The sequence below is a fragment of the Mirounga leonina genome, unplaced genomic scaffold (assembly GCF_011800145.1).
Source record: "Mirounga leonina isolate KUSES-001 unplaced genomic scaffold, KU_Mleo_1.0 Mir_92, whole genome shotgun sequence".
NCBI lineage: Eukaryota > Metazoa > Chordata > Mammalia > Carnivora > Phocidae > Mirounga > Mirounga leonina.
Window position 1 is genome coordinate 12,870,341 of NW_023270852.1, and position 24,311 is coordinate 12,894,651.

A 24,311-nucleotide genomic window follows, 5' to 3' on the forward strand; every position below is an offset into this window, starting at 1 on the left:
AGAAACAGGGTACCCCCAGAATTCTGAAATTCAACTAAGGGTCAGAACCAGAACTGGATTCCAGGCCTCTCAACTGCAAAGCCTATTTACACCAAGTTTTCTTTTTAAGTGCTTGGAGCTTAAGAGGCAAATAAGGAAATGGAGTGCTGAGAACAGGCTCAGGACAGAGGAACAGAGAAGAAAGACCTACCTCAAGCACAGCTAAGTCTCTCAGCCCGTCTGAGGCAGTGCCACCTCTACATTAGAAAATCCCTGTTTTCTTTTCCAAAGGCCAGTAGTGGCAGACAAAAGCCTTAATGATCAGCTTGAAGAAAAAATTAAAACTGGTACTTCAAACTACCAATTTCCATGGCTGCTACTAAAGTGCCCAGTCTGCTTTCTTTGAAAGCATTTCTTTTTGCTCTTTTTTAATCAATTATTTTGCATAACTACAGCTAGAGACTGGGATGGAGAAGTAGCATCTGGGATCTGGCAGACGGAGGCAGCAGTGAGGTAAAGTAAAACACAGATTTTGCAGGCAGCCAGACCATATTCTAACTCCTGTCTGTGTGACCTCAGACAAATCATCTTTTCTCTCTGGGCTTCAGTTCTCTCAGCTGCAAAATGAGAATTTTGGCAAATTGTGGCAATTGTGAGAATTGGAAATAACTCTCTACACATAGGGGACTATTTCAACCTTTACAAAATAGTTTCCCCCTGAGGGAATGGGGAAGTGGGCAGGAAAAGAGCAGGGCCTCCAATGGTACGGAGGGAGTGCCACCGCCCCCCCACCTCCAGCCCCGGTTTCCATCAGAATCTTCAAAGAAATAGCCCAGTGGAGCCCTCGCTGAGGACGGTGACTAGCTTCCTCCACATGGACAGACAGTGGAAAACGAAAACATGAAGGGAACTCACATGTGTACCTTCAACCACTTAACACAGGCTTGCAAACATTTCATGGCTTCAATAATGCAAATGACTCGCTTAAGGTCACAAAGCAAATGAAAGATGGAGCCAGGATCCAAGGCTATCTCTTCCCTTTCCCCATCTTCTATACTTTCATTATACCAGGTGTAGACCTGACCTTCAGCTCAGTCCATCACCCTGCCTCTGGGGAAGACAACAAGGAGACAAGCAGGGTGGGAGAGGGTTCTGGATTGTGGTCTGCAAGTCTCAGGCTAAGGGAGCCCTGTGTGGAAGATCTCTCACCTGTCATTTCGGCTGATGGCTGCCACCATGAGTGCTGTCCAGCCAAGTCTGTGCCTTGCATTAACATCTGCACCTTCCGACAAGAGCCTAGAAAGAAACAGAGGAATATTTTCAGTATATGGCTTATCGTGGAGGTAGGAGTGGAAGAAATGAGACAGTCAACAAACAGGGAGGCTAGGTGAATCTGGAAATAGTCACAGGCCTTTGAGAACTAAGTACCCATCCCAGCTCCTCTGGCCACTCTCCCCTCACCCCAGGCCTGTCCTATCTCTCTCATTCTTCCCTTGCATAAGTCTGACCCCTGCTGTTACCTTCTGAGGAAAGAATGTGTCTTCCCTACTTTAGTACCCTGACACTCCCATTCCCTTAGTCCAGAATGCTCTTTCCCTGATTCTTTGCCTACTCTAATCCTACTAGCATGCTATGGGGTACAATCCTGGCTTGAGAACTCCCTTCTGAGAAGGCTTCCTTGGCTCATCCAGTCCACAGATCTCTTCTCTGTCCTTAGAATTCCCCTATGATTCATGGAGGAGCACTGAATGCCCAATGACACTGCCTATCTAGGTAGTTCCCAGTTTACCAAAGGATCACATCCTCAAGTTTCTCTGTATGGTGGCTGTTTGGAAACTGAAAATCTTGAACCCAAGGAAAGATGGGAAGAATGTTAGAAATGCTAGATTAGTTTTCTAGGAAAGTCCACATGAGCCTATTTGACTCTCTATGCCAGTGCCTAGCACACAGTAGGAGTTCAATAGTTGCTGGATAAACTAACAAACATAGGGCTTTAAATATATCACTAAAATCCTGAATTCTGGGTCCTGGGAACAAGGGGTTGGACAGAGAGAAGGGGAGTAAAAAGAACCAACTCTTACTGAGCACCTACTGTAAGCAGGAACTGCCTTCACAACTTGACACATATGCTCTCATTTACTCTTCACACAAGTTTAAGGAACTGATGTTAACCTCTTTTCATGGATGAGGTGACAGGCTCAGTGAGGTAAAATGACTCACTGAAGGTCACAAAGCCAGCTAAGGGCCATCAGTGACTGAAGTTCAGGTTGATAATGGCTCTATGGCCAGAGATCCTGTCACCTCACAGCCCTTCCTCCAGACTGAACCTAGCTCCATGGAACGTGGAAGACAAGAGACTCAACTGACTTTAGCAAATCACTGCATGTGCTTGGTCCTGTGCTAGATTCTGGGGTGGGGGGTGAGAAGACACGGGGTCTGCCCTAGGGAGCAAATGATTTAGTTGTGGGGAGGGGGGGAACTAAGGACAGTAGGAAATCAAAGCCTGGAGTGTGTGGTTTCCCACCAGAAGTGCTGCAGGAGGCCAGGAGAGCGCGAGACCAAAAGTCAAGAGCGATCCGCCAACAAGGCAGGATCTGACTATGGGGAATGGGTAGAGGGTGTTTGGGGGAACTGGGAGGCCACTAACTCTTTAGTGGGTTCCAAATGAAAGGCACCAGCAGAGAGTCTGGAGGTGGGGTTGAGTCCTAGCACCATTCTTGTGCCACAATGTGCAGTAACTCCTTGTCTGGATCAAGCCAAATAAAAGCTCTGTGCGGCTGAAGTAAGCAGGGGCGGAAGGCTTGGGAGGAGGAGCCACAGCATGTACGCACTCATCTGGCCTGCGCTGACGCAGGGAGGAGACAGGCACTGTCGGAGCCCAGGGCCAGCAAGCACATAAGCATGCATCGGAGGAGCTCTGTGAATGGGGGAGCGCAGGCTGCAGATGCATACCCAGGGAACCTAACCCAGACTCAGCGACCGAAAAGGCCTCCCTGAGGAGGTGATGCTAGAGAGTCGCCAGATAAATGGGGTTGAGGGAGGGGAAGGAGTATGTCAGGCAGAGGTAAAACCTCTCATCCAGAGGAGAAGGCAGCATGACTGGGCCCAAAATGTGAGGGAGGATTGTCAAGAGAGGAGGTTGGGAAACCCTCACCTCTCACCTCTAATTTGGAGGATTTCTTCTGGTGAAACTCCTGGGCCTCTTTACCACACAGAGTTAAACTTCTTTTTGGAGAAATAATTTTCCATGGCCAAGAATATTAAAGAGACTAAGAGCCCTATGAGACAAAAATCTCTTTTTGCACAAAACCTCCTTCCTAATTTACAAAACCTGCCCTGGTTTAGCAGGTGCTGTGCAAAGTGCATGGGTCTGAAAGTTCAGAGCCTGGTTCTGATCCTGTGATTCTGATCAGATGGCCTCATTTCTCTGGTCCTCAGTCCAGAAGGCTACAAAATCAGGACCAGCTGAAGCAAAACAAAGAGATTTCTTTTTTTTTTAAATTTTATTATGTTATGTTAGTCACCATACATCATTGGTTTTTGATGTGGTGATCCACGATCCATTGTTTTCGTATAACACCCAGTGCTCCATGCAGTACGTGCCCTCCTTAATACCCATCACCGGGATAACCAATCCCCCCTCCCCTCTAAAACCCTGTTTGTTTCTCAGAGTCCATAGTCTCTCATGGTTCATCTCTCCCTCCGATTCCCCCCCCTTTTTCCCTTCCTTCTCCTAATGTCTTCCATGCTATTCCTTATGTTCCACAAATAAGTGAAACCATATGATAATTGACTTTCTCTGCTTGACTTATTTCACTTAGCATAATCTCCTCCAGTCCCATCCATGTTGATGTAAAAGTTGGGTATTCATCCTTTCTGATGGCTGAGTAATATTCCATTGTATATATGGACCACATCTTCTTTATCCATTCATCAGTTGAAGGGCATCTCAGCTCTTTCCACGGTTTGGCTGTCGCGGACATTGCTGCTATGAACATTGGGGTGCATATGGCCCTTCTTTTCACTACATCTGTGTCTTTGGGGTAAATACCCAGTAGTGCAATTGCTGGGTCATAGGGTAGCTCTATTTTTAAATTTTTGAGGAAACTCCACACTGTTTTCCAAAGTGGCTGTACCAACTTGCATTCCCACCAACAGTGTAAGAGGGTTCCTCTTTCTCCACAACCTCTCCAACATTTGTTGTTTCTTACCCTGTCCATTTTTGCCATTCTAACTGGTGTAAGGTGGTATCTCAATGTAGTTTTGATTTGGATTTCCCTGATGGCTAATGATGATGAACATTTTTTCATGTGTCTGTTAGCCATTTGTGTGTCTTCTTCAGAGAAGTGTCTTTTCATATCTTCTGCCCACTTTTTGACTTGATTATTTGTTTTTTGGGTGTTGAGTTTGAGAGGTTCTTTATAGATCTTGGATACCAGCCCTTTATCTGTAGTGTCATTTGCAAATATCTTCTCCCATTCTGTGGGTGGCCTCTAAAACAAAGAGGTTTCTGAAGGAAAAGACATGAAGTGTGCCTTGAAGAACAGGAACAATTTAGAGGCAAGGGAGGAAGTGCACGCCAGTCAAGAAGAAAGGAACAAGACAGAAGCAGGGAAGCAATGGGAAGGTAGATTCAGAGATATAAAAGGATTCAGGTAGATCCATCCAGGTGACAGTTCACAGCAAAGAAACAGGCAGCTGCCAAGGTATGCAGGGTCTACAAAAGGACCTCTAAAGCCAAGCTACCAAGGCAGTGGGCATAAACCTTTTTGAGCCATAGGCTTCAAGCTGATGACTCCAGAAAAGTGCATAGGAACACACATACTCAAAAAATAATTTTTTCTTTCCTTACATACAATGTCCATGAGTTCACAGCTCTTCATGAAATAACAGATCTTAGGTTAAAAACCCAATCTAAAGGGTTGACAAATGTCTGGTATGCAGGCTACTGTCCTGTACTCTTGCATCTAAGTCAGAAATCACGAATCTCTCCTGGCAGCTCTCTCCTGTGGAGCCTTTGAAAAAGTCTCAGAATCCTCAACACTTGTTCCAATTGGCCAACATTAATCAACTAAAGCTGGCAACAGAGAAGAAACCTCTTTGGCATTCCTTAGACTCTCACCACAGGCAGAGGGGTTGTCACCGAAGGTTTCTGGGCAAAAGAAATTACAAAATTAACCTGAGAGCTTAAGCAAGTTGAGTCTGAAAGGGGAGAGAGTAGAAAGTGGGAACAAGAAGACCTTTTGGGGGCTGCTATAATATGAGACCAAAGGAGATGACCCACTGTCTCCAGTGGGTCAGTGACCCATGTTTCCCTGCCTGGGTCCTGAGAATTCTGGAAGCAGCTCTGGTCTGGAGGCAGGGCCGAAGAAAGAGGATGGAGATGCCTCCTCCTCATGTCCCTTGAGGGCTGAGTGTAGCATAATGAAAAGGATGAACAAAGGACTTTAGAATAAATTAGACCTGGATTCAAATTCTAGTCCAGCTAGATGATCCTGGGCACATCAATTCTCTGAGTCTCAGTTTTCTCACCTATCAAATAAGGACACTAACCTCTACTTTGCTGGGATCCCAGCCCAATACCTGGCTTATAACAGGTGTTCAATACAGGGTGACTTTGGCCTGCCACCTTACCCTACTTCCACCCCTTTGATGGACCAATGTGTTCTAGTCTGAAGCTGGCAGTAGCAGGTTGGCCAATACCCAGGGATTCTAAGACAGGGTCACACAGGATGACCTGGATAATTCATCCAGCCTGGCTCCAGGCACTCCTCTATTCATCTATTCAACAAACATGTGTACACACCTACTTTGCGCCCAGCTGCATGCTGGCTCCTGAGGATACAAGACAGAGGTTCTTGCTTTCCAGAACTGAGCCAAGCAGGGTTTTCTCTTTTCTCTTTATATACATATATACATATGTATTTCTGTTTATTACTTCTTTTACAAATAACTGCATTTTAAGATAAACTCATACTGCTAAGTATACAATAATTCCATTTTTAGGAATTGCTATATAATTCTCTACGGCACATCCACCAGATTTTTCCCTCTCTGCTCTCCCAGAGATACCCACTCAGGCAGCCTCCATGTCCCAGGCACCAAAAGCGATGCTCAAAGAACAACGTCTTGCATGTGCCCCTTTGGATGGGTGTGAGTATTTCTCTGGGGCATGTACTAGCAGTGGGATCCCTGGGTTTTGGGTTTGCGTTACTTGGTTTGATGCCACTGTGCCAGGGTCCTCTCCAGGAAAGCTGCTTCATCTACCCTCCCACCAGCAGGAGGGGTGCTCCTGGCCAACACTCGGCAGTTGCCAGCTTCCTATTGACTGCAAGCCCGATAGGTCTAAAGGGGTCTCATGTTATTGTCTTAGCTTGCGTCTCTGATTAGCAACAATTTTGAGCTACTCGTTACATTCCGTACAATGCGGGATTTTCTTTTAAGAGGAGGACTGCTGGGAAAAAGGGCTTCTCCAAACTTGCTATCCTGTCAACGACCAGAGCCAAGAGAGCACTGAGCAGTCAGGCGGCGGGGGCGCTAGTCAGGGCTGCCACCTCCTGCTCTAACACGCTAGGGAAGGTATCTCATCCTAAGCTTCAGCCTCCTCCTGGGTCCACGCGGGTTTCAGGAGGCAGCACAGAAACCTGAAGGAAAGGGTGCCACCAACCTGAAGGGTCACTTCTAGGAGGCAAATCTTAGTGTTCTTCGGTGACACTCCAGCTTTTGAGCCCTGCCCAGCATCCCGACTGAGCATGATTCTTTGCAGCCTCCTGGGGCTCAGGTGTAATGGAAAAAGGAATGACCCTGGAGTCCAAGGGCTGGAGTTCAGATTCTAGCTTTGTCGCTTACTAGCTGTGACATGGGGGATATTAATCTCTATTGTGCAAGGTGGTTGTAAGGATTAAAAGTGATACCACATGGTAGCACTCCATAAGGAGTGGTGGCACTTGTTAAATCAAGGAAGCACCAGAACCAACATTAAAAAGCACTACAAGCGAACCCAACTACAAACAACTTTTCCTCCTTCAGAGCTGGGTGGGGCCCCTCCCCCACCTCCTTCTGTGCAGAGCAGCTCTCAAAGTTAGCATTTCACACACACAGGTCTCCTCCATTTCATTTTGTTGCTTTGCAAGTGAATGCCCAGTGGGCAGTCATTTCAAAGTCCGGGCCAGCTGGGCGTGCAGGGTGGCTGCCTGCTGAGAGTGGCTGAAAGGGCCTCTGCAGCCTGAGAAAGCCACCCCTGCTCTCCCCTGTGATTTTCACCAACAGACAAAATGCGGCAAGTGAATTAATCTCTTTTAAAAAGAGCAATGCTTGTGACAGAGCATGGTGTCTCCGAAAAGGTTAGGATTCCATCATCCCTGAGATGATGAGTGGAATGCTTAATGCGGGTTGCCACTCAGGGCAGAGCAGCCTGTGTCCGGGGGCTGGGCACCGCAGGCCTTTCTGGGCTCCCTCCAGACTTGTGGAAGGCCCTTCCCTAATGAACTAGGTCTCCCGCTTGGCAGGGCAGTAGTGGGTGACACTAATTGGGGGTGGTCCAGGGCAGCGGACAGGGAGGAGGCCACACCAGCAGTCAGGAGTTGAAGCCCAGATCTTGCACAGATCTCAGGCAGTAGTGGGGGGCAGGGGAAGAAGCAGGATGGATTTGGCCCACATGCAGGCTCCAGTACTAACTGGGTGGGTAGTAACGGATGAATGAATGACCTAGCCTCTCTGAACTTTACTTGGTCCCCTCATCTGAGTGACAGCTCCTGCTCTCTGGGCCTGTTCCCACACCTGTTCAAGAATGGAGAGGACCCCAGCAGCCCTACTCTGTAGTCACACGGGGTACCACGAAGTAACAATGAGCCAAAATATGTAAAAATATTCGACATGTGGGGTGCCTGGGTGGCTCAGTCTGCCTTCGGCTCAGGTCATGGTCCCGGGGTCCTGGGATGGAGCCCCGCATCAGGCTCCCTACTCTGAGGGAAGCCTGCTTCTCCCTCTCCCTCTCCCCCCACTTGTGTTCCCTCTCTCACTGTGTCTCTCTCTGCCAAATAAATAAAAATCTTAAAAAAAAAATACTCTACATGCAATAAAGCACTGGACAAACGGAAGAGCCTGTGCTATCATTTTCTAATTAGTACCTACCCCACTTTAAGGAAGTAACAGTAAACTAGGATATGTGGAAGGTGTACACAGAACTTGGACCATAAGTGCTCAAAATTTTCTGTGGATTGATAAGTAAACAGTCTCAAATCCCCAGGCAAGGGCAGTGGTAGAATAAGGGTCCCCTAGCCCAAGACCTGAAGATTTCCATAGGAGACTAACACATCAAGGGGAAAAACAAAGCTGTTCTGATCAGGGATCCAGGTGAGTTCTGAAGGCTTCGGACCAAACAGCAAACAATTGATGGAAAAGAGGATAAGAGAGTCAAACTCTCCCTTCCTGCTGTGAGTGCCTCTGTATTCTTTTAAATTTTATTGTTGTTTTTTTGTAACAATGAACATACTATTGTTTTTTTTTAAGCAAAACTTTCTTGGGGAAAGTTTCCCGCCCCCCCCCCCCATCAGCATGGCCGTCCTGTCTCTTCACTCCCTGTGCTGGCACCATGGGGCCACACTCGGGCTTGAATGAGTACATGTCTACAGCACTTCCCTACACACTCTCATCAATACCTCGGTCTTGTGTTGGAAGTTACCTGTTTTATACTGGTGGGCCTGTCTTTTTCAAAGAATTTAGGCTCCTATGTATATGTGGGAGAGTGTGGGTGTAGCTTCTCAGGCTCAGGGCTGGGGACACTTAAGATGCAGGCCTGGGACTGGAGGCCATGGATTCTAGTCGTGGCTCTCTCAGTAACTAGTTGTGTGATCCTAATCTGTCTCTCTGGGCCTCACTTTTCTCTGTGGTAAAATAACGGAACAAATGATTTCTCAAATCCCTGTGAGTCCTAAAATCTTAGGATTCTAAATATGTATAACGTCAAAATTTGAGAAGTGGATTCCTAACAGACACAGGCATTCGCAAGGCTTCCAAAGAAAAGACAACTCCTCGGGCTGCTGCTGTCTGTAGGAGGGAGAGAGTCCCGGACAGGGATATGGGGCAGTTTTGAGTTATTCTGGCTAACCGGCTCTTCCACTCAGGGGAGGGAGGTACCACTTGATTTTTCTTCCTCTTTCTTTATGACCAATCAATACAAAGCGGCCACTGAACTTCAATCGTGCATTGTTCCAACTGATTTCCGGATCCTTCACATTAACCAGCTCTCAGCTGCAGCTGGGGAGGGGGCTGAAGGGTGGGGAGCCCTGGCCCACCTGCATCAGAGGCCTGGAAGCAGTGAGCCATGCAGACTCAATCATGATCACTATCTGGGCAACAGGGCTCTGGCTGGAGCCTCGCAGAAGGTCCTGTTTACAGTAATAACAGCACCAGGCCAGGCTGTCTGAGCAGAAGCAAGGCGCCTGGGGCTAGAATCCACACACAGCCTCCATCTGTGCCTTATCTACCCAGTCAGCCTGGGCTGAGAGGGGCAGGGCAAGGGAGGAAGAAGGCTGCTCTCAGAACCCAGCTCGGGCCAGCAGTCTTCAGGCAGGCTCCTGGTACTCTTAACTCCACAAACACAAGGCCTCTCTGGCATCTTCTGCATTTGCTACTTGAACTAGGCACTCTCCTTCAAGGCCCCTCTTGGGACTCTTCCTCTAGGAAGCTCTCCAGATGCTCTCCCTACTAGGGAGATGGCCCATTCCAACACTGCCACTACTCCAAAGGGAAGCGGGTGAACAGTGAGGGAGGAGAAAGACAGGCATTTATGCAGACTGCAAGCTTCATAACTATTTATTTCCTATCACATAAGGTTTTAAATTTCTAGATGTGAAGAACAATCTGCAGAGATCAATCAGTCCAGTCCTTCCTTTTATACATACAAACATGGAGGTTCACAAAGCATCAGCCTTCAACTAGACTAATTTGGATTTGAGCCTGCATCTGTCTCTTCCAGGCTGTGTGACCGTGGCCGGTTATGTTAACCTCTCTGAATCTCAGTCACCTTACCTTATCAGCCTGCCAGACCTACCTAACAAGGGTGCTGAGCTCAAACAAAAGAAATAACGTATGCAAAGCACTTACATTTTGCAAATGTTAGTTGTCATTACCACAAGTGTTCTATTTGTTCAAAAGCACACAGTGGAGGAGCTGTATCAGACCCTCACTGAATAGTGCTGGATTAAACGGAATGAAGTCCAATGCTGGGTGACCATTCTTTGTCCCAGCTCTCACAGTTTCTAGCAGGAACTTGACACACATTAAACTGCAGAGATTATTTTTTTAAACTTTATTTTGAAATGATTTCAAGCTTACAGAGCAGTTACAAAAATAGCACAGAAAACCTCAGATCTGCCCTTTGCTCAGATTCTCGTTACATTTTGCCTCTTGTGCTTGACCACTCCTTTTCTCTATCTTTTCCTGGACCATGTGAGAGTTAGTTTCAGACATTATGCCCCTTTACTCCCAAATACTTCAGCACATATTTCTTAGTATGAGGCTATTCTCTTACATAACCACTAAACAACAATGATCAAATCTGGGACACTTAACATTTAAAATATTTTTATCTAATATTCAAATTTCATCAGCTACCCCAATAATATCCTTTAGAACAATTTTCCCCGTAAACCAGATATAAGCCAGGATCAATATGAGAATCAGGTATTGCATGTGTCTTTAGTTTCCTTTCACCTAGAATGAAATAGTTGCTCAGCCTTTCTCTGATTTTCATAATTGTAACACTTCTGCAGAGTAAGGCTAGTTTGTAGAATGTCCTTCAGTTCGGATAATGACTTTTTGAGGAACCCATTTCCTATTATTCACCCATTCATTCCACAAACTTTTCATGAGACCGTGGTTATTACAGGACTCTGAGCAGGATGAGTTCCAGTGTCCTCGCCTTCAAGGCACTCACTGTTCAACTCCACACCTGGCAAACAGCTAAAATATAAGTAAGGACCCCGGAGAAGGTACCATGTGAGTGTAGGTCAGAGCAACAGAACCACAGGGACAACTTCCTAGAGGAAGAGGCATGAACTGTGCCAGAAAGGACAGGTAGAAACACCGATTCCACTAATGACCTCCTAGGATCCTCCTGAGGAAACGTCTGTTTCCCCAAGCAGTGTGTGCCATGGCTGGGATGCAATAAAACATGAAAAGCAACAACATAAGGCTAGAAAGGGGAGGGGGTGGCCCAGGGCACCCTCATCTGGGTACCACTGCCCAGGGCTATATGCTATGTCCCAGTCAGCTGCTGCCCTGGTAACTTGGTGACAAGAAGGAAAGCCCTGTCTGGGCAGCTGAAGTGTGGAGAAGGGCCATGGGCGCCACCTACCGGCACCACAGCAGGACTCTAGGCTGCTATGGAGGGCAGCTGGGTAGCTGGCTGGGTTGCCAGAAAGCTTGTCACATGTGTATGGCAGTGAGACACAGAAGTGGCTCAAACTTGTCAAACAGGGTTGGCACTTGAGCCACCACTGCCAAGAACCAGAACCCCATGAGCTTTTCAGTAAACACTGGACTGTGAAAAGCCGTTCAAAATACCTGGCCCCCTAGACAGGTGAGAGCAAAGATCAGGTTCATTCCAGTAACAAAACTTAAGTAGCATCTTCTTCAAGCCAGGCTATCTATGCTGGGCACTAAGGGTCCAGAGATGAAAGAGACACGGACCTTGCCCACAAGGAGCTCCCAGTCTGAACTGGGGTTGGGGAAATAGGACAAGCACACAAACAAGCGCTTTAAGTATCACGGTGCTCTGAGAGCTCTTTGTACAGGGTCAGTGAGCACACAGCATACTTGGCTCTTGAATGATGAAGTCAAAAGAACTCACACCTCTTGAGCGGCCTACTATGTATCAGGCACCTGACATTTATGATCTCATCTGATCATGTGACTAGTGAAGGACCTGCTTAAGGTGAATGGCCAGTGAGTGGCAGCTAGGGACTGGGACCCATGCCGGGACTCTCTGCTGAACCACACTGCCTTCCAGGGCACATATCCCATTTTTTCCCTTCTTTCCCACATGTAGCCTGGGACCAGCACACTACAGGAATCTGATGGGACTAACCAACTGACAAAAAATGATAAAGAAGGAAAAGCTTTAAGTGGAAAGGAAGGATCTGAGGGACGGAGACACTCTTTGATTAGTTCTGCATTCTAGAACCTTCTCCCCTGGAAGAGACCCTCTTCTCCTAGACTCAAGATGAGATAGGCCCAATCCATCCCTTCTTCTTCCTCCACACTAGCTCCACAACTTTCATACTCACATGGCAATACGATGCTTTAAAATGGTCTTGCCTTTAGGTTAAAACAAGCTTGGCAACAAATCCAATCAAAAGGTTAAAGAAGTACAGCCCTGGTTCTCAGCAGGCTGGGCTGACTGCAAGCTTAACAGAATCCAGGAGTACCATGCAGCTGCCAAAAAAGCTAGTGCAAATTCAGACCATATTAATAGAAGCATGAAATCTGTAACAAAGGGGATGAACTGCCCTGCTCCTCACAATTGTGGTCATGCCACAATTCAGAAATGGTACCAAAACTCTGGGGCCATTTCATTAGGAAATGACTACGATGGGGAGAAGACTTGAAAGCACAGTTTAGGGAACCAAGGCTTATTTAGCTTGGAGTTCCATCTCCTAATATTTAAAGGTCTGGAACAGGAAAAGGAAGCTGTGTAGTCCTAGAGGACAGAGCAGGGGCTAAACAGGGCAGCTGCAGAGGAAGCTAACGCATAATGACAGCCCTCTAAGTGTCAAGTGCTAGGCCAGTGCTTTTACACATACTGCTTCAGAATTCATCACAAGATAAAATGTTTTTCTAATTCCAAAGTGCCTTTGTTTACATTACTCCAAATATCCAGAAAGTCTTTCCACTAAGCAACTTGTATCCAGATACCACCTTTCTCCAGGCCCAGACTAAACGCCACCTTGTCTATGAAGCCTTAACTTTCTTACATACTAATTACAATTCTCTTACCAGACTGCAAGTTCTTGAAAGGTAAAGGTCATCATGATACATGTTTATGCTCCTCCTCAATGCCAAATGGGGTATAATGCTTATAATGGGCCTTAAGAATAAATGCCAAAAAAAAAAAAAAAAGAATGAATAAATGCCAAAGGAAATATACAAATGGCCAGTAAGTATGTGAAAAGATGCTCAATGGATGGACCATTAACCATCAGGGAAATGCAAATAAAAACTACAACGAGATATCACTTCACACATACTGGATGGCGGTAATAAAAAAGACAGATAATAGTAAGTATTGGCAAAGACTGGAGAAATCAGAACCCTCATTCATTGCTGGTAAGAATGTAAAATGGTAGAGCCACTTTGGAAAATAGTCTGGCAGCTCCTCAAAATGTTAAACATAGAGTTACTATATGATCCAGCAGTTCCATTCCTAGGAATCTACCCAATAGATATGAAAACATACATTCTCATAAAACTTATACACGAATGTTCAGAGAAAAATCATTCACATTAGCTAAAAAGTAAAAACATAAACGTCCATCAACTGATGAAAGAATAAAATGTGATATATCTATACATGGAATATTATCCAGCCATAAAAAGGAACGAAGTACTGATACACGCTACAACAAGGATGAATCAAGAAAACATAATGCTGAGTGAAAGAAGTCAGCCACAAAAGACCACACTGTCTGATTCCATTTATATGAACTGTCCAGATAGGCAAATCCATAGAGACAGAAAGTAGATTAGTAGTTTCCAGGGTCTGGCGGGAAGGGAGAACAGGGAATGACTGCTAATAAGACTAGGGTCTTTTTTGGGGTGAGGGAGTGATGAAAATGTTCTGGAATGAGACAGTGGTGATCGTCGCATAATTTTATAAATATTCCAAAAACCACTGTACCCTTTAAAAGAGTGAATTTTATGGTATGTGAATTATACCTCAAAAAGAAAAACAAAAGAATAAAATAATGAATGAATGCTTGTTCAAGCAGAGTCCGCTTATCCTTCATGAGGAAGAGAGGGCCTCATACCTAGAGAAGCTCTACTAAGGACTGGATGCTTCCCAGCAAAAACCTCTTTGCGGGGGTGGGGGAAGAAAACCTAAACAGGGATTGAATACTGATGAGGAAGTAAGGCCAGAGACCAAAGTGCCTTGGATCCTATCTACCAGTGCAGGGGCTGTAACTAAGTGTCACCTGCTCTGGAAAGGATCCTGCCCTGCCTGCTGGACTCTGAACCCCTGGGAATTCAGAGGCCTCCCCCAATTGTTTGTGCTTTACATCCTGTCCCTGCTCACTATCCATCTGTAAAAGCTGGTCAAACACACAGACTTCATGGGGGGCCTGGGTGCTATCCCCCTCAAACAAAAGGGCATTGAGATGGAAGCCTCGGCTCAGCCTCAGCGTCAGAGAGGATTCTTAGGCAGCCTTCCTGGGCCTCCCATCCACATAAATGGAGGGCCCGGAGCCCAGCCAGCCTGCCCAGCTGCTGTACCCTCCTGCTGGGCAGCCTCTGGAGAATAAACATGGTTTCATTCGACCCATCAATCAACTGGCCGGACTATATCTGTACTGTGTGCCTTCTGAGTGCCCAGCCAGCCTTGTGTGACTAGATATGGTGGAGGCAGGAGGAGGTGCCATCCACCTTGCTGTGACAGCACAGCCTGGGTGAGGAGACACGGGCAGGAGAGGCAAGGAGGTGAAAACCCAACGTGATACCGTACGGCGGAGACTTTAAGGCCATGGGAATGTGATACGAAAGCTCACCGCAGGCTAGAACAAGTAGTGAACTGTAGTGAGAAAAGCACATACTTTGGGTCTCAGCTTAAATCACAGCTCTACTATTTACTAGCTGTGAGGTAGGAAGCATGAAATCTAAGCCTCAAGTTTTCTCATCTGGAAAATGGCTATAACACAATCTGTTTTGCAATACTGTAGCAACAAAGGAAAAGAATACACATACAGTATCTAGTACTCTGCCTCCCGTAGAGTGGATATTTAATAAATGACAGCTACTGTAATAATAGTGAGGGAGAGCCTTCTGAAGAGGAAGGGCTTGAGGTGGGCAATGAAGCATGAATTGGAGATAGACAGAAGGACAGGGGTGGAGCTGCAAGCACTGCAAAAGTTTCCAGGTAGGAGTAGTAAGCTGCAGGTCTGGGGCAGCAAGAAGCCACGTCTTGACTGGAACGGGGTTCTCGGTATGGAGGCGCAGGCCAGGCTTGACTGGTGGGGGTGCAGGGCGGGGGGGTGTTGGTGAAGAGCAGAGGGGAAGACAGAAGGCAGACAGAAGTGGTTCTCCCTCTAGCTAGAAAACACTTCCTGAACAGGAAAAGGGAGCCTGGAAGAGTGCAAGGCTCTCTCTGCCTCGGGCCTCCTCATCTGTAAAATGAAGGGGTATGCCACTTCCAAGTGGACTTCAGGCAAATTACTCAAGTAATCTGCATTTATTTCACCGTCTGTGAAATGGGGCCATTATTACTTGCACAGTTGTGAGGATTTAGTGATTAAAGCCTCACATAATACCTGCCTCAAAAGAGGTATTCAGTAAACATCAGCCACTATCAGTAATATTTAACAATATTATTAAAGTATCATTATATAATATTTTATATTACACATACCAGTATATATAAAAATTATATGCATGAAAAATTATGCCATTAAAAATAACCTATAAAAAGTAAATAAAATTCTGAATATATTTAAGTTCTAAAAAAAAAAGGAGTAAAACTAAGCATGATAGCCTGTGTGTTTTTTGTTTTTTTTAATGATTTTATTTATTTGAGAGAGAGAGAGAGTGAGAGAGAGCATGAGAGGGGAGAGGGTCAGAGGGAGAAGCAGACTCCCCGCCAAGCAGGGAGCCAGCCCTATGTGGGACTCCATCCTGGGACTCTGGGATCATGACCTGAGCCGAAGGCAGTCGCAACCACTGAGCCACCCAGGCGCCCCAGCCTGTGTTTTTTTTTTGCCCCACTTACTATTCATTTACCTTGGGTTCATTAGTCTGGGAGGTCTCTGAATGCTCACACTAAAAGCTTAAGAAACATGTATACAGGGTAACAACTTAATATTCAGAAAATTCTATCCATTACCTTAATTTATTTTTCTAGTTATGGGGCAGTGTAATTAGTAACATTTAGTAACAAAACCTACTATACACAGAGCATTCAGTATGCGCTAGGCATATAGCACTAAGCAGTTTCATTTAATTTTCTCACAGCAAAGGTGTGAGGTGAGGTAGGTCAATCATCATGTCACTTTGCAGAGGAAGAATCTAAGGCTAGAAGAGGTTAGGCAACTTTCCCAAGGTCACAGAGCTGACAAATGGCACAGCTGGAATTCAACCCTTGTTTTCTCAGACTCACAGCTGGGAATCAAACCTTGCTTTCTCAGACTCCAAAGTCCTTACCACTGGGATTCCTGCCAACGATAGGAGAGCCTCTGACAGACCCACTGATTGAGTCAGAGGGGAGAACCACTTGTTGCCTTAGGAGGAGTCTGGACCTGGGACTCCTGCTCAGAAGGGAGAAGAGGGAAGGAACTAGGATGTAAAAGAACCTCAAAGTTCAAAAGTGAGATTAAAAAAAAAGTGAGATTTTCTGAGAAAGCTTTCAAACAGGACAGGGACAGAGCAGGAACTGTGAGGCAAGAAGCTAAAGTGAGTATCATAAGCCCAGTGGCACATTTAGCTCGACTACTTTCAGTATTCTTGGATTTCTCTCCCTCAGTTTCTAGGAAAATTCCTTGGGAAAAAATCCAACTGGTTCTAGCCATGCTGACAGGATTTGTGTTATGGTCATGACTGAGCTGGGGTTTTTAAGTAGCAGCACTCGGGCCACAGCAATAGTGCTGCGTGGACAGAGCCTGACAGCTGCCCCTGCTGCGGGACCCCGGGGGACTGCAGCTTTGTGACCTACCCTGCCTCAGTGGCTGGATCAGTGCCAAAGAAGGTCCCGGCACACACAAGCTGGTGACACTCAGATTAGTTCCTGATGTTTCTCAGCCATCAGCAGAAAGGTTGTTGATCACCTCACCCAACAACCCCACCACCACCACCAAATCAGTTACCACTACTGTTAGAATAAAGACAAAGCTCCTCACTATGGCCTCTAACGTTTATTCTAGGGCGCGTATGCACGTGCACACACACATACACACACACGTCCTGCCCTTGCCCTTTTTAGTCCTTCACACTTGTCATCATTCCTCCCTCCACTGGGTCTTTGTAAATAAAAGGTCCTTCTGCCAGGAAAGCTCTTCTGCCCTTCTTCACCTAAGTTAACTCTTCACCAGAGCTCAAGCTTCCTCCGGGAAGCTTTCCTTGACCAGAAGAAATCCACTAGAGGCTCTAGGATTCTCTTTACCCTCCCTTGCAGCATCTGTCACAGATGTAATTTCTTTTCTTTTCTTTGCTTTCTTTCTTTAATTTTACATTTGCACAATCAACATCTCAACATCCAAGTAGGCTTTAAGCTCTGTGAAGTGATGCCTGTAAGTATTTTTGGCTTATCACTGTTCCATCAGGGCCTAGCAAAGTGCCATAACATAGTAGACACTATTTGTTGAATGAATAAAAGAGGTAATTCTCCATTTTTATATTATTTTTTCAAAGAGAGGTCAGTTCTCTGTTTATAGGTTTATTTATTTATTTTTAAAGATTTTATTTATTTGACAGATGTAAAAGAGAGAGACACAGAGAGAGGGAACACAAGCAGAGGGAGTGGGAGTCGGAGCAGGGAGCCCGACGCGGGGCTCGATCCCAGGACCCTGGGATCATGACCTGAGCCGAAGGCAGACGCTTAACGACTGAGCCACCCAGGCTCCCCTGTTTATAGGTTTATTATAACTGTAAATAATTATTAACATTTGCCTACCTCTTTACCATTTACAAAACACTTATGCAATATTCAATAAGTACTTGTTAACTATCTACATGAACAGCAATGAACAACAACAATGGTCTGCTATCTATGAAATTCACAGTTAAGGGACCAAGGCCACACAGCCAAGAAGCAGTAGGGCCAACACTAGAGGCTCCATCCCAGGGCTGGGCTCCCTTTTAGGGACATCCCTCCTCCCTACAAGTCACCCCCATAGGCTTTAGCTGTTCTCTGCTCCTGTGCTTGGCCAACCACCTGACTCTGCTGGGCTTCTGTGCAGTCGACTAGCTGCTTCCACAACTCACCTACTTATGAAGTTCAGAAACTAAGCTGCCAATATAGTCTTCCCCGATTACCTTCCATCACCAGGGAGCAAGAGAGCAGAGACCCAGTCACACACCTCTGCAGAACTGCTTGCCTGGTGTTTCAGCGTGTGATCTGGACCTTTCCAAAGGGACTCGGTTTTCTCTACAGAGCTAAACACTGGGAACTGTATTTCAAAGTTCTCAGTGGGACCCCCATTAACATGATTTGGAAACTAAGACTGAAAAAGGGAAGTTCTATGACTTATTAAGGGTCCCAGAGCCAGTTTGAAGTGGAACCCAGATCTGCTCATTCTAAAAATCTTGTATTCTTTCTGTAACATTATATACTGCCTTCCAACATCCCAGTATTTATTTATTTTTTTTAAAAGATTTTATTTATTTATTTGACAGAGACAGAGAGCGAGAGCAGGAACACAAGCAGTGGGAGTGGGAGAGGGAGAGCAGGCTTCCCGCTGAGCAGGGAGCCCGATGTGGGACTCGATCCCAGGACCGTGGGATCATGGCCTGAGCCAAAGGCAGACGCTTAACGACTGAGCCACTCAGGCGCCCAACATCCCAGTATTTAAAAAGCCCATGAGTGTTACACCGTAGCATTCAAAAACCAGTGTGATCATCTGAAGGAGCTCTCACAACAAGCATCAAATTAGAAGAGTGATGCCAGTTAGGACTTGACCTTTGGTCTAGAATAAAACTTATGTTTCAATCTACTGTAAACCACAAAGACATTTAAATATTTACTGGTTAAGAGAGCTGGATGTTTGGTTGCTCTGATGCCATCATTAATATCTTCCCATCCAGCCAAAATGATACAACAATCAATAAACAGCCTCTCTGAGAACCTGAGACAGCCAAATGTATTTACCAGCCAGGGTTTCTGTTAATTAGATAAAATCCCTGGATCAATGTGCAGAACATTTACCTATGCTGTAGCTGAGCACATTCTGGACACCTCAGTCCTGGCACAGGGACAGCAAGTGCCTCAAGCCGCAAACTGGGGCATCCAGGGACAAGAACCAAACTAAGCAATCAACATAAAGCTAGAATAAATGTGTTTAACTCTCAACAAAATCTAACCCTTTCTTCTTTCCTGAACTGTAAACCAAATCAGACTTTTTTCCAAAGGCATCTAGTAAACAAGTCTGAGCTGATATTCCTTGATTTTCTAAAACCATGAAACCAGAAACCAAAACAAGATAACAAAACAATCTCTAGGGGAGCCTGGGGTGTCTCAGTCAGTTTAGTGGCTGCCTTTGGCTCAGGTCATGATCCCAGGGTCCTGGGATGGAGCCCTGCATCGGGTTCCCTGCTCCATGGGGAGCCTGTTTCTCCCTCTGCCTGCCGCTCCTCCTGCTTCTGCAAGCTCTCTCTCTCTCTCTCTCTCTCTCTCTCTGTCAAATAGATAAATAAATAAATCTTAAAAAAATCTCTAAAGTGATCACTGAGATTTTTTTTTGAGAGGCAACATGGTATATACAGAGGGAAGAGTCAGAATGACGCATACATTCAACTGCCTAGTTGACATCTTTGAGTATCTCACTAGCATGTTAAATTTAGCAAGTTTAAAACCTAGTTCATAATCTTTTCCCCCCAACCTAGTTCTCGTCTAGCACTTTCATCTCAGGGAACAGAATCTACACAGCTGAAATTCATTCTTAACACCTTCTTCTCCCTAATCAGTGATATCCAATTCTGTTCATTCATTCAACATTCACTTATTAGTACATACGACGTATCAGGCACTGATACTGCTCTAACCACTACCCAGTCCTGTCTAGCTTACTTCCTCCATCTCTGCTGACATCTTAGTCAAGTCATCATCTGCCATCAACCTCCTTTCTAGACTATTCCGACTATTCCAGTCGCTTTGAACCAGTCTTCCTGCATCCTCCATGGCTCTCTATAAATCTGTTCTCTGTGGAGCAACTAGAGAGATCTTTTACAATGCAGATCTAGATCATGTCACCAGGTCTTTCTCTCATTCAAGCTCACGCTCTCTCTCTCTCTCTCTCTCTCACACACACACACACACACATGCATGAGCACACAGGCTTAAAATTCTTTAGTGGTTGCCCCCCGATCTTAGTAAAAATAAAAATCACCATGGCCTACAGACCCAGTGTGGTATGGTCCTCGCTTAACTCTCCAGCTTCAGTTCATGTCACTGTGCCCTTGCTCTCTAGAGTCCGGTCAGATTGGCCTTCTCTCAATTGCTTGATTTCTTCACATCTGTTCTTGACTTAGGGGCTTCCACCCTACTGTTCCCTCCAACCGAATCTAATTCCGCCTTTCTCTTCATCATTCAGAGCTCACTTCAATCTCATGTACTCCAGTGCTTTCCCTTACTGATACATACCCTCTCCTCCACTCCTCCTAGATCCAAGGTTAGATTCCCAAGTGCCTTGTAAATCCCTTTTTAAACAAGTCTGAAGATATAATTCACATACCATACAATCCACCCATTAAAAGTGTACAACTCTATCATTTTTAGTATATTCAGAGTTGTACAATCCTCACTACTAACTCCAGAACAGTTTCATCATCCCCAAAAGAAACTCTGGACGCATTAGCAGTCACTCCCTATTCCCTCCCAACACCAACCTCTCCAGTCCTTGGCAATAATTATTTTCTGTCTCTATGGATTTGTCTATTCTGGACACTTTATATAAATTGAATCATATGATATGTGGTCTTTTTTCTGACTTCTTTCAGTTAGAATAATGCTTTCAAGGTTCACTGATGTCATAGCATATAGCAATACTTCATTCCTTTGTGCTGATGAATAATATTATGCTCTGTAGCTATACCATATTTTTACTTATCCATTCAGCCATTTCTGGACTTGGGGGTTGTTTTCCTCTTTGGGGTATTATGAGTAACAATGCTATGAAGATTCATGTTCATGTCTTCTTTTCTCTGGGTTATGTACCTAGGAGTAGACTTGCTGGGTCATAAGGTAATCTATGTTTAACAAACTGAGGAAATGCCAACCCTTTCCATAGTTCCACCATTTCACATCCACACCAGCAATACGTGAGGGTTCCAATTTCTCCACATCCAACGAACACTTGCTATTATCTTTCTGCTTACAGCCATCCTAATAGGTGTGAAGTGGTATCTCATTGTGGTTTTGATTAGCATTTTCCTAATAAATAATGATGTTAAGCATCTTTACGTGTGTATACTGAATATCATGTGCTCATTTGAATATCTTCTTTAGAAAATATCTATTCAGATTCTTCGTCCATTTTTAAGTTTGGTTATCTTTTTATTGATGAGTTAAAGATTTCTTTATATATACTGGGTACAAATCTCTTATCAGATATATGATTTGCAAATATGTTCTCCCATTCTGCGGCAGAGTCTTTTTCACTTTCTTGAAGGTGTCCTTTGAACACAGTTTTCAGTTTTGATGAAGTCCAATTTATCTATCTTTTTCTCTGTTTTCTTGTGCTTTTGATGCTATATTTAAGATGGCTTTGCCTAACCCAAGGTCACAAAGATTTACTCCTACGTTTTAAGAGTTTTATAATTTTAGCTCTTACATTTAGGTCTATGATCCATTTTGAGTTAATTTTTGTGTATAGGTGAGGTAGGGCTCCAACTGCATTTTTTTGCATGTCGATATCCAGTTGTCCCAGCACCATTTGTTGAAAAGACACTGCACTTCACTTTGAAGTACAAAATTATGTCTGCATAATTAGTCCTGCTCCCAGTTAGACTACAAGTACCAAGAGGACAGGGACTGTGTCAATCTTGTTCACCACTGCATTTCCAGCATTCAGCCCAAAGCCTAGCCCCTAATAAGCACTCACAAACCTTGGTCAAATGAAGTATTATTTCTGCTATTAATAAATACTCTACAACTCTATGGGTTATAGGTATTATCTCCATGTTACCTAAGCTCATAGAAGTTAGGCAACATGTGCCTTGTTTTGCTGGTTCTCAATTTTGACTCATGTGCCCCATCCTCCCCTAGGAAGGGAGTTAATGAGCTCCTCCAGGGCAGTGATTGCTTCTCCTTCCTCATGGTGTTGCCACCAACATAAATTCAGCTCAGGGCTAGGCACAGAAGACAGGCCGGACAGATGAATGACTGAGGGACAAATAGACAATGCCCTCCACGGCCAGGTCTCTCCCTCTCTCCAGTTCCTCCTGACCTCAAACTGTGATCAAACAACACCAAACAATATATAATTCCCCCGCCCCACCACACACCCTAGGCTGTTTCTTGCCTCAGTGCTACCACTCATGCGGTCCCCTTTGCCTGGAATGCCTTCCCCTTCTATTTCCCAAGCCCTACTGGTATTTAAAGCCATTTCCTCTAGGATGCTTTCTCTGGTCTCCCAGGTTGGTTAGGGGCATCTTCTGGGCTCCTGTCTCACAGCACTGATCACGCTATGTTGCCACAGTCTTCCCCAGTCTCCTGCATTAAGGGCAGGAATCATGCATGGTCAGGGGTCCCTTGTGCCAAGCATAGGACCCAGCATATGACAGGTGCTCAGTAAATTTTGTCAAATGATCAAATGAATCCTGGAAAGGGCAGGCAGTGTGAGGTTCAAGATTGATATCACCAGGGTTCCTTCTTTAGAGAACGTTTGGGCTGATGAACAACTGAGCTATGCACTCAGCAAAGAGGCCCAACTCCCTGCTGGGAGAAGGGAAATGGGTAGGGGTGTTGTCTTTCACTCAAGTTTGTTCTGAAGGAAATGTGATCTCCATTGGGAGAATAGGAGGCCTCACTTCTCCCAGCCCTGATAGCTCCTCACATGGCTCAGCCCAAGCCTGGACAGATGTGCCTTCAATCTGCCCTATGCCCTAGGTTTCGGGTGAGTGATTCCTGCATCCAGAAGCCAGGCTTGGGTATGGGCTGAGCCCAGGAGTAGGGCCACCTGCTCATGATGCGGACAGGTGGGACAGGGGCCCCAGGACAGGGCTTCCACTCCTGAGTTGTCAGAGCTGAACACACTAACAAGGTTTAAGTGCCTTGGGGGAGGAGGAGGGAAATGGCTGCCACACAGGGAGAAAGGAGGAGATAAGGAAGGGAAGAGGAAAGGACCCAGCCTTCCTCTAATATAGCCAATGGACGTATGGAAATAAGACTCTGGACTGTCTGCTTCAAGTTTGCTGAGAAGTCAGTAAAAAGCAACTTTCCCCAAATTCTGTTGTGCTGGGGAATAGAGTATAAGATGTGGGGAAACAGACCTGTCCCTGCCCTGGGGAGGCACACAATCCAGTGGTTTAAGGTGAAGTCTAGCTCACAACCTTCTTAATATCAAGAACAGAATGTGGCGAGTGGCAGATCCTGCCTTGTCCCCTCTAGCCAGGCAGGCTCACGCCACACACGGTTAGCGAGCACCACATAAAGCAGGTCAACAGTGCCTCTACATCAGGGTGACTGTCCAGAGCTGTTGGCTTGATCGTCTCATAAGGTTGTCTATAAGGATTCCTGATTTGGGCAGCAGTGAATCTTGCTGCTTTTCTTGTTCATGGACTGAGTGCCTCCTCAGTCCTGACAGTCAGCCCTAGTTCTCTCACCCAGCCTCCAACTTCTCTTCTAGACAAGGATCACTCTCCTGCCGCAGGCTGGCATGGCCCTTTTCAGATGACTTTTTTTTTTTTTTAAAGATTTTATTTATTCATTTGACAGAGATAGACACAGCGAGAGAGGGAACACAAGCAGGGGGAGTGGGAGAGGGAGAAGCGGCCTCCCGCAGAGCGAGGAGCCCGATGCGGGGCTCGATCCCAGGACCCCGAGATCATGACCTGAGCCGAAGGCAGACGTTTAACAACTGAGCCACCCAGGCGCCCCGTCAGATGACTTTCATACCCTCCCAGACCAGAAGGGAGATGTGGGGCAAAGCAAGGGGAGATCACAGCCAGGTGGGAGGAGTCAAGGAAGGCTTCAAAAGGGCTGTAGCACTTGAGCTGAGTCTGGAAGGATTTAAGCAGAGGGTAATGAGCACTGAGTAGAGGGGGTGGTCTGTGTAGAGGGCTCATACCCAGGACCTACGAACTTCAGATTCCACAGCATCCTTAAAGAGGAGGATGAAGCACTTCCTCTCTGAGCAGAAGAACCTCAGGCTGCTGCCCTTCACTATCCAGAGCTTTCCCAAGGCTCTAGGGCT

At 45.7% G+C, this 24,311-nt stretch overlaps 1 protein-coding gene across 5 annotated transcripts in view; it reads right to left on the reverse strand.

Annotated features, from left to right (window-relative positions):
• The window catches only part of CLPB (caseinolytic mitochondrial matrix peptidase chaperone subunit B), a 162,215-nt gene that overhangs the window by 130,937 nt on the left and 6,967 nt on the right, over positions 1-24,311 (reverse strand). For all 5 annotated transcript variants that reach the window (XM_034995491.1, XM_034995494.1, XM_034995492.1 and 2 more), the window contains exon 3: positions 1,189-1,275. In XM_034995491.1, the coding sequence (XP_034851382.1) occupies positions 1,189-1,275 (87 nt within the window). The remainder of the gene's footprint in view (positions 1-1,188; positions 1,276-24,311) is intronic.